The sequence below is a fragment of the Magallana gigas genome, chromosome 6 (assembly GCF_963853765.1).
Source record: "Magallana gigas chromosome 6, xbMagGiga1.1, whole genome shotgun sequence".
Taxonomy (NCBI): Eukaryota; Metazoa; Mollusca; class Bivalvia; order Ostreida; family Ostreidae; genus Magallana; species Magallana gigas.
In genome coordinates, this window is record NC_088858.1 from 3,580,814 (window position 1) to 3,595,714 (window position 14,901).

General features: G+C 32.6%; 1 protein-coding gene across 2 annotated transcripts in view; it reads left to right on the forward strand.

The window, feature by feature from the left end:
* The window catches only part of LOC105346154 (uncharacterized), a 39,417-nt gene that overhangs the window by 24,347 nt on the left and 169 nt on the right, over positions 1 to 14,901 (forward strand). The window contains exons 1-15 of one of the 2 annotated variants that reach the window (XM_066087528.1): positions 4,074 to 4,126; positions 4,913 to 4,990; positions 5,360 to 5,482; positions 5,793 to 5,906; positions 8,632 to 8,709; positions 8,783 to 8,922; positions 9,236 to 9,325; positions 9,468 to 9,560; positions 9,902 to 10,015; positions 10,223 to 10,430; positions 11,139 to 11,294; positions 11,904 to 11,989; positions 13,965 to 14,035; positions 14,203 to 14,300; positions 14,567 to 14,855. In XM_066087528.1, coding sequence (XP_065943600.1) covers positions 4,924 to 4,990; positions 5,360 to 5,482; positions 5,793 to 5,906; positions 8,632 to 8,709; positions 8,783 to 8,922; positions 9,236 to 9,325; positions 9,468 to 9,560; positions 9,902 to 10,015; positions 10,223 to 10,430; positions 11,139 to 11,294; positions 11,904 to 11,989; positions 13,965 to 14,035; positions 14,203 to 14,300; positions 14,567 to 14,855 — 1,727 coding nt within the window. In that variant the 5' untranslated portion in view covers positions 4,074 to 4,126; positions 4,913 to 4,923. Of the gene's footprint in view, positions 1 to 4,073; positions 4,127 to 4,912; positions 4,991 to 5,359; positions 5,483 to 5,792; positions 5,907 to 8,631; positions 8,710 to 8,782; positions 8,923 to 9,235; positions 9,326 to 9,467; positions 9,561 to 9,901; positions 10,016 to 10,222; positions 10,431 to 11,138; positions 11,295 to 11,903; positions 11,990 to 13,964; positions 14,036 to 14,202; positions 14,301 to 14,566; positions 14,856 to 14,901 lie in introns of those variants that run through there. The other variant, XM_020074494.3, reaches the window with a different exon arrangement.

Sequence of the window (14,901 nt, forward strand, 5' to 3'; positions counted from 1 at the left end):
CAATTTAGGTTAGTGAAAGAGCTTCAGATATGTGATGGTGCACGGGTTATGCTGATTTATAACATTGATATTGCAGATGGTTTAGTTAACGGTGCATTTGGAACTGTTACAAAATTGTTACATGGAAAGTCTGCGAATGCATCAGAAGTGAAGTTGGTAGAAGTATGTTTTGACAACAAAAGTGTTGGTAAGCGACGTGGAACAAAAGTAAATAACGAAATTAGGGTACTCATCGAGCGAGTAGAAGAGATGGTAGGGAAAAACAGAAACATTGTTAGAAAACAGTTTCCATTAAAACTCGCCTGGGCATGTTCTGTTCATAAAGTGCAAGGTTTAACCGTTTCTAAAGCAGTTGTGTCATTGAAAAAGATTTTTCAACCAGGACAAGCTTATGTTGCCTTAAGTCGTGTAACTTCCCTTGAAGGTTTGACATTGCGAGGTTTTAATGAAAAGTCAATATATTCAAATCCATGTATCCCGGAATGTCTGGCCTCAATGCATCAGTTTCTTGACATAGACAAAGAGGTGACTGAAAAGAGACTGACAGTGTTGTATCACAATATTGAGGGTTTGCGAAACCATTTAGAGGATCTTAAGATTACTTTAAGAAACCGAAGTATTGATTTCATTTGTTTAGTAGAAACATGGGTGACAAATGAAATAACTCCTGATACGGAATTGAATTTGTTTTCATCAGTCCACCAACTTCGCAGAAATGCATACACTTCAGACAATGCAATACAAGCCCAGGGCAAAGGAGGAGTATGTGTCTACAGAAAGCTTAACAGACAATGCCAGTATGAACGAGTTATTTTGCCTATTGACAATCTAGAATACATAGCTTTTAAAGCGAGTAATGTATTATTTATTACATTGTACCGACCTTCATCGTATGCTGTTGAATGTTTTTTGAAAACGATGAATAAAATGTTAGTATTTGTTCAGACTTTGAATCTTCCTTGCCTTATTATGGGCGATTTTAATCAAAACATAAACAATGGCATCTCTTCGATCAAGCAGTTAATGGAAAGAAATGGATATACTCAACTAGTAACGGAAATAACAACTGATGGTGGAACCATGATAGATCACGTGTATGGCAAAGATATAAATGCAAGAGTATCAATGATTCCAACATACTATAGTTATCATGAAGCACTTGAATTGACAATTTTCTGAGCTTCTTAACAAACCCAGAAATTCAGTTAATGTTTATACATGTATTACAAAAGGTCTATATATATATATATATATATATATATATATATATATATATATATATATATATATATATATATGCTTGATGACTTTAAGATATAGTAGATCAGCTTACAAAATCTTTATTGAATAATATTACTTGTGTTGCTTTTAGAATTTCATTGCATCGGTGTGATTTTAACATTTTTAATATAGTACAACAAATTTCGGCTCTTAAAATGTAGTATGATATATATAGAGAAAGAAAAGAAAATAGTGATTATTAAAGATGTAAATAGTTTTAAATCAGTTTGTCTTGGTGACATTACAAATCATAAATGGAAATTCAGTTTTATCAAAGCGTTTATTAGAATGTAAACGAATTCATTATTCTATTAAGATCTAAACATTATTTTAAACATTAGGGAGGTCGAAAAGCCCTTACTTTTTGTTGAAGACAAAAAAAGTTCTAGTTATTTTTTTTCTCGACAGAATTTCCGTCAGCGATTTTTTGAAAACCAAAAGACATATTGAAACAATTATGCAACAGTCTTATAGGACTTTTAAATGACACGCGTATGTAAGGTTTTGGACTTCCGGTTCCGGCACTTCCGGTTTTGAAAAGGGAAATGCTAAAAATTCATTGAAGCACAAAATCACCATTATTTTTTTAGATAGAGCATTCAAGTTTTAGAATTAGATTCATCTTGTCTAGATGTACAAAATCTTTAGCGTTGGCATTTCTGTATCTCTTACCGTTTTCGAGATATTAGGGCTCAAACTTGAGAAAAGGGGGAAGAAAAACATTTTTTTTAAAAAAACCTTAGATATTTTATAAGACCCCAACATATTGTTTAGATAGACCTATTTAACATATATTCCAAGTTTGAATAAATAATATTGAGTGCTTCCGGTTTTATGAGCCTATGAAAAATTGTCTATGGGAGTTTCAGTGTTAAACTAAAATCACGCGTCGTTCGTTTTCTCAAAAAGTTTTCAAGTTAACATTACAATATTTCAGATGTATAATAATACACACAATGCACAGACCGGAAAAGTTTTTGGGTAGACAATTCGAGAAATTTAGGGATCTTCAGGGGCCAACGTATAAAACAGCCCTTTAGCTGTAACTTTTTTATTTCTCATTTGATTTTTAAAATCTTTTCAGTTTTCTTAAAATTATGGTCCGAGGGGCCACTTTATGACTCCTTATAGGGGTTTGGAAGGCCCAAAAATCATCACTTCTTTAAATTTCAAATTTGTTTTTAGTATGAGTTATCTCGCTTTGCTGTTAGAATGTAGAGCATAAATATTATAGGCATACCAAGTTTTGTGTCCGAGAAAGGAATACTTACTTCAATATGATTTTTTGAAAGTATTCCTCTGGAAATTAGAAGTGTAGCTACCTGTAAAATTCCGGAGTTATCTTTCTTTTCACATTGCACTACTCATAAGTTCCTATCTAAGCAACTGGGGATACAAAGGCGTTTAGAACACTTGGAAATAAATAAGAAAATAATTTTTTTTGAACATTTAATTAAAAAGGGATAATGGGGCTGTCGAAAAGCCCTTACTTTTTGTTGAAGACAAAAAAAGTTCTAGTTATTATTATTCTTCTCGACAAAGTTTCGTCATGGATTTTTTGAAAACGGAACAGAAAAATAAAAATTTAATGTTTGATTCTTTTAGCAATTGTTTAGTTCTCCCGTATGTCCCTTTTTGGACTTCCGGTCTATATACTTCCGGTTTATACATGCAAAAAACAAACTATTAAAAGGACCTTTGTATCTATTTTATTTTTTGATTTAAACTAAGAAATTTTGGATTTAGATACTTCATAGTATGATATACAAAATTGTAAGCGACAACTTTTATGTATCTCTTGCTGTTTTTGAGATATTAGACTTCAAACTATGAAAAAAGGGGGGATGTAAAAACTGAAAATTGAAATAACCACCAAATTTTTTAAATGAGAATGGAAAATGTTAAAACTGTCATAATCATCATATATTTAAAGTTTCGTTTGAAACCATTAAGAACTTCCGGTTTTATGAGTTGATAAAAAAATCGTCTATGGGTGTTTTAATGTTAAACTGAATTCACGCGTGCTACTTTTTCTCAATCAGTTTTCAAGTAAATATTTCCATATTTAATATTTATATTGAGGGGCCTAATTTGTAGACCGGAAAATGTTTTGAGAAAAAATTTTGAAAGATAAGGGATCTATAGGGGTCAAAGCTAAAAACAACCCTTTAGCTGTATCTTTTTTATTTTTCATCCGATTTTTAACATCTTTTCGGTTTTAAGTTTTGAGTAAAGAGTTCAATTTAAAAAGTATGGTCCGTACTGCCATTTTTTGACTTCTTATAGGAGTATTAAGGGTGTGAATTTTGCAACTTTTTAAAAGTTGAAAAAGTGATTTACAAAGAGTTATCTCGCTTTGCTCAATGAACATAGAACATTAATACTCTAGGCATACCACGTTTTCTATTTGAGAAAGGAATGCTTACTTTTTTATGATTTTTTTGGAAATATTATTTTAGAAATTAAAAGTATATTTACTTTTAAAATGCTGAAGTTATCTTTTTTGGACATTGCATTATTTATAAGGTTATATTTCTAATAGGCAAATGATTTTACCAAGGCGGTGATGAATTTTTAAATAAAAAATAGATACGATTTTACCTGACATTTACAATCAAAAAAGGGAAGAGGGATGTCGAAAAGACCTTACTTTTTGTTGAAGACAAAAAAAGTTCTAGTTATATTCATTTCTGTAATAATTGTTTTAGATCACCATCAATTCTATAAATTGAAAAAATATAAATTACAAGAAACCAACAGCTAACTGAGTTGTTCATTTTATCAACAACAACAATTTGCGTCAACATCAAATAGCGGCTGTGACATTTAATATGATGCTTCTCTGGTGAGTGATGAGCAGAAATTGTAAATTTTATGACTCTTGTCCTAGAGACGGGGCCGAAATTATTTAATGCAAAGTAAAAGATGACATATGGCAAATGCAAAGTAAAAGATGACATATGGCAGTTTACCAATTTATGTCCGATTTAAAAATGCACTAGGGGAAATGATTTCCAAGAGAGTCTGTAGGTAAGACATGATTACTTTGGTTCTTCTGTTGTTGACAAAGTTCATTCTTAGATGTAGCAAAAAAATCTTTCAAAATATTTAGCTACTATATAATATTACTAGATATCATATAATTCAAACATATACCAGTGTCTTTGATAACACTATGAATCGATTTTGTACTATACAGTCCAATATATTCAAATGATGTATTGTTTGGGCGCCAGCGGGGTTTGCATACATACTATATTTTAATTTTCATTATATTATATAAGTATTAGTAATAAGGAATCATTCTTTGAAAATTATAAGATAATATATAATTTTGGCCGGATCGTGATCAAATATATCATAAAACCCTTTGGTCTTTATTGGATTAGATCACGCCCCGACCGAAGTTATCACCTCATAATACTCAAAGAATGAATCCTTATTCTTTAAATAAAAACACATTATTTGTTTGGCCCCTGAAGCTTAGGCTTAGATCAAGAATGAATGTTATCGCATGTATGAGTGTCCATGAAAGGCTGTGTTTCGGACAAGGAACACTGTTCATTTTATATTTTTGTATTTGCACAATAATTTTGATTTTATGACCGATACAAATTATTCAATTCATTAGCACTCCTACAAATGGAAGTTGATTTGAAAGAGTCGCAAAACCATTGGCAACAACTTGCATCCATTGAAGCTAAAAAAAGTAATCTCTCTCTCTCTCTCTCTCTCTCTCTCTCTCTCTCTCTCTCTCATCCGTCACTCAGCGAAAAAATTAATTCTTTTTAAAATATACTGTATACAAGGTTAGTTTCGCCCTATGTTTTGGGGTTTTTTTCCTTTTACTTTCTACACTTTCAGACAGTTTTGTGCCGCCTTGAATTCGTCCAAAAATAAATTAAGTTATAGATACTCTTTCTGATTTACAGTTATATGAAAATTGTTTTGAATTTGTCAAGCCCTATATATGGCTGCTGACATTGCGGGCGATGGGGCATAAATAAGATGGAGGCGAATATTTCCCTGTATACAGTATATAAAGAATGTATATACATTTTATTGATAATTTTTTTAGACCGTGAATTACGCTATCAACATGGAACTGGCCCGAGTAATGTATTTATATTAGACACGTCCTCCAGTCTTGGAGAAGAAGGTTTTACACAGATGAAAGAAGCGTTTATATCAATCATTAATGGTAAATACTATAAGTTCAAAAACAAAAGTTTTCACTAGACGATAACACAATACTCCATTTCTCCCAAATTTAATCCAGAGCGCTTTCGCCTGATCGGCACTTCAGTGGATTTCAAATTGTAACCTTGTAATTGTTACAATTTGAAATCCACTGAAGAGCCGATCAGGCGAAAGCGCTCTGGATTGAATTAGGATAAAATGGAGTATTGTGTTATCGTCTACTGAAAACTTTTTTCTATATCGTTACCTATTCCAAGGACTTTTTCGTGTTTGTGTATATATATATATATATATTACGTTAACATTTCCAGAATATGCCAAACACCCAGAAATCGATGAGAATGTAGCAGTCATTGTGTGTGGGAGAGAAACCAAGTTTATACGTTATTTTTCTAACCATTACGAAGATATTAAACATTGTTTAGGTAAACTTCCATATTTTGTTGACATTACAATACATATTTTAGAATAGTAGCAATAAGATTACATGTATTAATATATTTCTTGTTATTAGAGCCTCAAAGCATTTCCTATTATGATAACAGTGTTAATTAAATATTTTATATGTTGAAAACTAGTATCAATAATAAATATTTGACATTATTCTTAAATGACAATTGAAATACTGTGGGATCAAACTTTGTTCGTGGGTTTCGTTGGTAACCCTTGCCCGCGAATTTACATTCCCCCGAACCTATACACAAATCCTTCGCGATCCAGAAAAATTATTTGCTACCCACGAACATTGACCCCCCACGATTAAAAATTATTATATTAGAATTATGTAAACCTGCAGAGGATTGGTCCGAAGATTGGAGTAATGACTGTTGGGACGCTGTAGTTTGAATTTGTAGTAAAAAAGGTTACACATGTATCTGCTACATGCAAAGTGTTTTGCACTTTAGTAACACAATATGCAAATAAACAGTATTTATATGATAATTGTTTGCAGTGAGGAAACTAAACCTGATTTTTTTTTTTTTTTTTGGGGGGGGGGTCCTTTAAACTGTTTTGTTTTGGGTTTTTTTTTAATATAATAACTGAACATATTAACTAGAAGAATGAACTGAAAGAGCTATGCTTGGTTGCAGAAGGTTATACGTGCAAAATATATCTTGATGATTTAATTTATAGTCTGTCCCAAGATATTTATGCTTCACATTTGGACGATTTTTAATAAAAATACACATACCTGTGAAAAAAGTGCAATTGAAATCGATGAAAGGAAAAATTTCCAAGATAACTTCATTCCCACTTTATCAATCTTCGCTCGTAAAAATTCACAGGAACGGAAACACATTTCCTACGGAGATTCATAATCGGGAACGTTGACATCTTTTCTCCTTTCGAAAGTCAGTCGTAAGGCCTCGCACAATTTTTCAACATTATTATCCGGGCTTAATTATGGCTAATGCAATGCAAAATCTTCGTAGACTTTCTAATTTTTGCTGTGTATTGAAACCTGACAAACTAGAGGGGGCGTTTCAAAAGAAATATTTTGGGATTTTTTCATATTATTGAATGAACATCGTCTGAATCAAGAGGTATTTATAAATATCGAATAATTTAGGAATATACGCGGCAAAAATATCTTGGACAAACTATAATTCTATAGCAATTCAAAACCACAAAAACTTAGTTTATAATTTTTTTAAATTTAATGAGGAACCTGATTTAGATTTGGTTTAAATTTGTCTTATCAAACAAATACTGTACAAAATGTGCGTTTTACGACACACGCAGTAATGCATGGCATTGCCTGATAATCATCTTATTGGTCAATACTGCGTTTTGAATCAAAATCTGATACAAGTCAATGCTTACGGTAGTTGACTATATACTTAAAACAGACTTCAAGGTGTTAGAAAACAACAAAAGCTACACAATCTTAATCGTGACACAGCTCTACAATGATGAATAACAAGTTTTATCAAAGAAATCATGTTAAAATTTTGTTTTGCGTCTGTACGTAATTTGAAGTATAGATGTATATTAAATATTTGTATATTTATTCTAACTGTTGATTTAAATTTGTAATTCTTAAATATCGAAGAATATACTGCATAACTCACGTTGGGCAATTGCACGTGACGATATAATGTGATACCTGAATTGAGGGTTATTAATGGACAAAATACGGCATTTGGAAATAAATTAGGATGAAAGGCAATACTTAACCAAGATTTTTAATCGATGGTTACTCTTTTCGTCAGATCGTATGGATGAACAGCCTGTAATTCCTTCTAGCATGATGAAAAAGAACACCAAACCTGATTGTTTGGCCGAAGCTAACCCGATCCTCATTAAGATCACGACTAAGGTTAAGGCTGCTGTTGCTCGTGTAAATGAATTTATTCTTAGGAATAAGTTCTAATAATATACAGGATTAAACAGCAGGCGATATACCTGCATATATTCTCTCTGATAGTCAAGTGCATGATTAAATATTGCTTTTTACACAAAAATGCCATACATTTTTATTTTGTTACTATAGATTAGTGTTACTTACAATGAAAAATAAGCGTACTTACAGCAAAAAGTTAAAGACTAATTACTATGGGGAAAATGAGGGGCGAATAATACCCCAAAAAGATAAGCAGAAATGAAAATTTGATAAGAAAATACAAATAAAAAAAATTGTAACAATAAAAGACAGAAAAGAAGTGAATATTACCGTTATTAATAAAGAAATCATTTTTTAATTGTTAACAAGTTATTTTGTAATTTTACAATTTTTTGCCTTTCAACTCACACGACCTATTGACCAATATCTTTTTATTGCTTTCATGACTAACGTATTAGCATGTGCATTCAGTGTATCTCCTCTCTTATCCAGATCATTGTACATTCAGTGAATTATGGTTGGAACAATAAATATTCAAGCAGCCTGAAACTCTTTAATAATGTTTCCTAGAGTTCTTACAGAAAACTATAATTGTATTCATTTACATGTATATGTGGTTTCGTCAGGAAAAAGAAGACAATTTAATACGTCACATGTATTTCAATCAAACTGTCTTAAATTCAAAGTACTGTGTCATATGAATAGATTGAAAATGGCAAAACTTTATCAATTTTATTGATATTATCTTGAATGAAATAAAGGATAACTCAAAGCTAAATAGATTTGACCGTCTTACTTTTTATCAGATGACCTTAACTTTGGCGGGCCGTCTAACCTTACTGCTGCTTTCTATTTGTCCACCGGGTGCTTTAAAAATGGTGCAAGTAGGTAATATGTAATTTCCTCTGTGCTTTAAAAATATCGTTTTCCTTATATTTATCTATAGTTCATGTTTAGGTCAGTCACACATAGTTGGCGAGTTCCATATTCGACAAAGAATAATTCTTATTTCGGATGGTAGACCAACAGATTTTACCTCAACTTCTCATACTAATGACGACGACGCCGCCGCCGCCGCAACCGCCGGATTTGATGAAGTAAATCCAAAGTTTTAGTATTTAAAATACATGTGTTATATGGTGTAAACTGAAGAGCGTATCTTTTTTTTAAGAATCTCGCATCAATTATCTCGTACATGTTTACAACTTGATACGTTTTGCAAACCATATCATTGATAATGGTATTTGTTATTTGTTTGAATTGTTTTATAATGTTTCTTTTTTTGATAAATATATAACTAAGTTAAACACTTTCACAACAAAATACAAGCAAATATGGTGATCATCATTTGGTGATCGATAAAGGTATCAACTATAGACAGTTTGTCAGTGTGTCTTAGTTCTTTAACAGGTCATCAAAGATTTTTTACTATCATATACGAGACATCTTGGGCAAATTCATCCAATATTTTGTATACCTGTCGGGAGAAATCCTGATTATGTAAGTATCAAACAGGCGAGTTTTCTATAACAATTCACGATTTAGTCAGCCTGTACAATTCAGTTATCTTTTGTTCCTTCATAATCCAATAGAAACATAATTATATAAACATTACTTGACGATTGCTTATATTCTGTTTTAGACGATGTTGGAATTTATCAGTGTCCAATCACGAGGTGGAAAGATTGTTCATCGTCATGAAGCGAGGCAATTCGCAAAATACTCGCAACATATAGTAAATAAATCAATTCTCACAGAAAATTCAATATTCAAATACTTTTATACACATGTAGACAAATGAAAGAGAAGATATGCTTTTGACGGACAATATGCAATATGTTCTGCTTATATATAAAGCTAATACCTTTTTAAAAAAAATGTATCAATAAAAAAGCAAAATAAAAGAATATAGCTGGACAATTTGCAAAATACTCTAGAAGTATGGTTATATTTTTCAAAGTTTCTTAATTCCTAATTGGTATATTTTTTGCTTTATAAAAAGTAGAAACTTAGAATCAAAATTGTTAAGATATATATTAATGCCAACTTTGGAATAAAAGGGTCTGTCTTTTAAAGACAATAGCGTCTAGGCTGTCATATTCAATGATGAATGACGGGAACGATAGAGAGCGTGTTATGACGTCACTGGTGTGTACATTTCCTGATGAGGAATTTTCAGAAATGGATCAGGTATAATTATTTTTTATTTTATGAATATCCAGTTTTCAATTCATTACTTTTTAAACTTGCCTATTTTGACCAGTAACACCAGCTCCATTGCTCTCATGATCATAATGATAGTATCTCTCTCTCTCTCTCTCTCTCTCTCTCTCTCTCTCTCTCTCTCTCTGATCATTTTAAAAAATTAACCAATATGCCTTTCTGCCATACATACAGGATGCCATTTACGAAATATGCTCGAAAAAATCCCTATATGGGTCGCTCGATCGTTCAAAATTAAATAGAGATGAGGATGAGGATGCATTTGAAGAAAGAAACCCCAATATGCCTCGTTTGGGTTCAAGGGTCAGACGTGGGCGGGACTGGAAATGGCATGATCAGGACAATTTCGGTCTTGGAACAGTTATAGGGCATTGCAAGAAAGGTAATTAAAATTGTATCTGAAATATGAGTTTATTTTTTGCATTAAATATTTTTATTCAAGTTTTCGGTATAGAAGTTGACAACAATGATTAAATTGCTAGCGCTCTCGAGCGCTAGCAACTACGTTAGTCTTTTTCACTGGAATACGCATGCTCGACTCCATAGTAGGGGATTCTGGGAATACTGTACTACTGTAGATGAACTGTACCATTTGAATTTCGTTTTATCATTTTCACATGAAGTTTTGTATTTTATTGTAAATGTCAAAAAGTAACAGTAGGTCTTATAATGCAAAGTTATTTTCAATATTATAATAAATAGCTAGCTTTATCTTAAATTTTCTTCAAGCTCGGAAAACAACTTCGGATATGTTTTCCGAGCTTTCCGGGAAGGCCCGAGAAGATACGATTGCTACAAAACAGTACCAAAGGTTCTTGAAAATTTTCACATCGATTGAGTCGAAATTGAAATTACTGTAGATATATAATGATTAAGGCACAGTCAATGAGCTATGCCATGCCTCTAGATTCACAATTTTAAATTGAGACCCCACTCCAGCACAATTCCAGTACACCATTGTGCCTAACTATTGTTAATCGATTCAGAAATATAAACCAATGTTTTAGAAATCTGCTTCTGTGTTTTATGATGGCTACAGCGCTAGCTCACCAATCTTTTTAAAAGATAAGCTTGTCATTATAACCAATAGTTGGCTGGTTGACAGTAGAGTGGGATACTGGCTCCCGAAATATTTACCGTTATGGATCAACACGTTGGGAGAGTGATGTGTATGATGTCCAAGTATGCAATGAGCCTCGGACTTTGAGAAACGAACCAATATCTGCAGGATGCCAAGTCAAAAGAGGTTTTTAACAGTACAAATGTATTTGAATTTAGGTGTTGAGATATAAAATGGGCAATATGATGATCTATTTTAATGAAAGAAAAATGATTAATTATCAAATGATAGCCCTTTCAATTTACGTGACATTTCATTGGCTGTTACTTGTTTATATTATTTTATCTGATTTCCAGCTTTTCAGATCGTTTCAACAAGAGGAAAAACATGAATGTATGACGTAGGTGCTCTCTGTTAATGACAACCCCTCCCCTCAGTAAAGCTTAATATAGATACAAAACAACGTTTCACCCGTTGAGATTTGAGATGAACTTTTAATTCAATTATAAACCCTAAAATTTAACACAGACGACAAATTTGCGCTAGTTTGCCGATGCCTAAATTGATGGGAAGCAAATTCATATAAAATAAAATTTTAACACCAGGTATTGTTTTTTCCGAACTCGTCCGGAGAGACCCAAAAAGTTGCGATTGATTTAATTTGTGTAGGTTACGTCACTTTACTATAAAAAGCTTGTTGTATCTGCAAATGCTATAAAGTACTAGTAATAAATTTTTTTGGTGTCGTAAATGAAATATCTCAGCAGCGAAATATTCAGCTTAATTCCTTTTTAGGTCCAGATTGGGAATGGGAGAACCAGGACGGCGGCGCCGGAAGTATTGGATCCGTTGTAACTGTAGTCAACAATTGCATAGTTCTGGTAAATAAATTTACATCAGCTAACAGTTTTCAAATTAGCTTTTTCGCTTTGACAAAATGGCACAAGGAAATATTAAATATGTTTTATTTCTCGTTTATCTAACTCACTACTTCAGAAAAGGGACTATTGTCAAATGGAGTTCTATTTGTTATCACGATCTAAATGCGTCCGACTTTAACAATTATTCAACTTGATTTTTTGCTACAACACAGTTACTCTAATGCACAAGATTTATCATGAAATTAGCTGTTAGTAGACAATGTAAAATGCCAATGTTCGTAAGTGGCCGCTTTTAGATCACCTGAACCGAAAGCCAAAATGAGCTTTTCGGGGCAAAATTTTGTCTTTTTTCTGTCGTCAGCGTTTTCGTCGTCGTAAACCTTTCCCTTCATAAAGAGCGGAAATAGGGTTTGAAGTTTTACTAACCTTCCTTTCCAGAACCACTGGGCCACCTTAAAAAAAACTTAAAACAAAGCATCCTTGTGGGAAGGGCATTAAGAGCTTTTAAGTTTGTTTACTAAAATACACGATCTACTCCAAAGGGGAGATAATTAGGAAATAGTGAAAATGGGGTTTGGTTTAAAAAAAAATAACTTTTCCGAAACCAGTAGGCAACAGATCTTTTTAAAAAGATAGGTAAGAAAGAATGAGTGAAGATAGGCTGAGGAAATTTAAATTTTTATAAGAACCAAATAACTTGTAATATCAAAACCATAGATCTTTGATATATGGTAGATTTAAATCATGATCCAAAGGATCATGAAGGGTCCCTTATATACTACATTGTTTGTAGTTTTTGGAAATCAGGCTCCACCGTCACCAAAATTTTCAAATCCCTCAACTCGTTCCTCAACTCAAATCCTTTAAAGAAAAGTACATGAATTTGAGGTCAAACCTCAGATTTGAGGCCGAGTATTGACTTGAGGAAAGTTGGTGACGGCGGGGCCAGGTCTTCCAACAATCCGAGCGTCATTGCTAGCAGACCTATTTCTATATTCATATGAAGCAAAATTTATTCAAAAAATCATAAATAAAAAAAGAAATCACTCACTGTGGATTTCATATCGACATTTACCTTTCATCAGTTAACAATTGTTACGTCCATTCTTACGTCGACTCGATATATCCCAGTAAACTTAAAATAAAAGATTCCATATAGTCTGAACCTTCTCAATCTGTTTCATGTAAGATATTTTAATAGAAAAAAACATTAATGGTTACCTAACACAAAACTTGATGATAAACCTAAGTACTTTAATTTTTCGATCATCAACTTTCCTTACGAATGTAGCAATGTACCTTCATCACCTGCATATGGAGTTTTTGTCTCTCAGTAGATTCGATACGCTATGGCATGCTCTACGTACGATCAAGTTTGAAAACGAGGCAAGCTACTGACAAACAAGTTGATAAATCAAGATTATTAACAGTCTCGATTGAAGTTTTGTAAATTCTATGGTTGATGAAACGACCTTATCAGCAAATACATATTCCGCTAGATCGAATGCTAAGTGACAATTTTCATACTTACTGTTTAGCTATTATTATTCACCGAATTGTTTACGGATTTTCCGTTGTCCCAACAACGGCAAAGAGCAATCAGCGGGTTTGACCGGTCAGCAGATGATGCTCACTCCTCCATGGCACCTGTTCATACCTCTAAGTTTTGTGGAGGTCCGTGTTTTTTATGATCCTGTTTTGTTTATCTTCTTTGGAATTTTGATTTTGAATACTGTTTGTGTTCACCACATTTCTCTGTATACTCTGTCCTGGATTCCAATCGCTGCCGTTAGCCAATTAGAATTATTGCCAATGTTACTCAGTTGAGCGATGTAGCCCCTGAGTCTCATATAACACTCTTTTTATTGTGCTCTTTTCAAAACTGGACAACATTGCCAAAAACGTTTTACGTATGTTTTACTATGCATTGATTTAAAAATGTATGATATTTTTAATTTGCATCAATTGTACCTAGGTGCGATGGCAGCATGGTTTCTTGGGTCAGTATAGATTTGGGTGCAATGGAAAAATTGACCTCCAAATTTGGTAATTATACATGCTTTCTTTAAGTGATGAAAAATAACTGTTTGTCATTTCAATTGATTCGGACATTATTTTTTTAAAATTCCTGAAATTAAAAACTGGCGCTGCTTTTCTTAACGTACAAGCACATTTTGAAATCTTTAAAGAATTGAAACTTGCATTTCTTACAGTGACCCATTTTCACAAGATGCAGTCAGACATCGTGATGAACTGATGAGGTCGGCAGCGCTGAATTGCCCACCCTCGATTCAAGCTAGATTTAACGAGGGTAGGTATTAAATAAGAAATCTGATATACAGTTGGGAGTTTTTAAACTGCAAGGGTTCTCGAGATATGAATTTAAGAACTGATAAAATATTTAGATAAACATTATATTTTTGATTACCAAAAATAATTAGTTACATCGCAGGAGAAAAGAATTTAATGTTACAAATAATGTAAAACATTGCAATTTTTAGCATCAATGAAATGGTATGGAAAGCAAACAGGTAAATTTAAAAAAAAAATTCAAAATGTATGATTATTTTTTTAAAGATTTCGAAAAACCATTGGATTCAATAGAGGAACCGGATCATAAAACTTCTCCAAATTTGGCAACAAAGCCGATCTTGCATGTAATTAAAGGGAAATACTTTAGAAATGACTCACGATCATCAGACATTGAAACAGACGGTCCTACTTTTTCATGTGCAAAAGGACATTGGTTTTGGAAAAATGCCAAAGGAGAATGGAATCCATATTGTAGAGAAACAAATGCCAAGATCAACAGATGTTATGAACGGGATCGAAAGTCAACTGCTGTTGTCACAGTTCAAAATCAGAAGTAAGAAAAGTATTTCTGATCGTTCTGTCGTATAAGACAATGATTC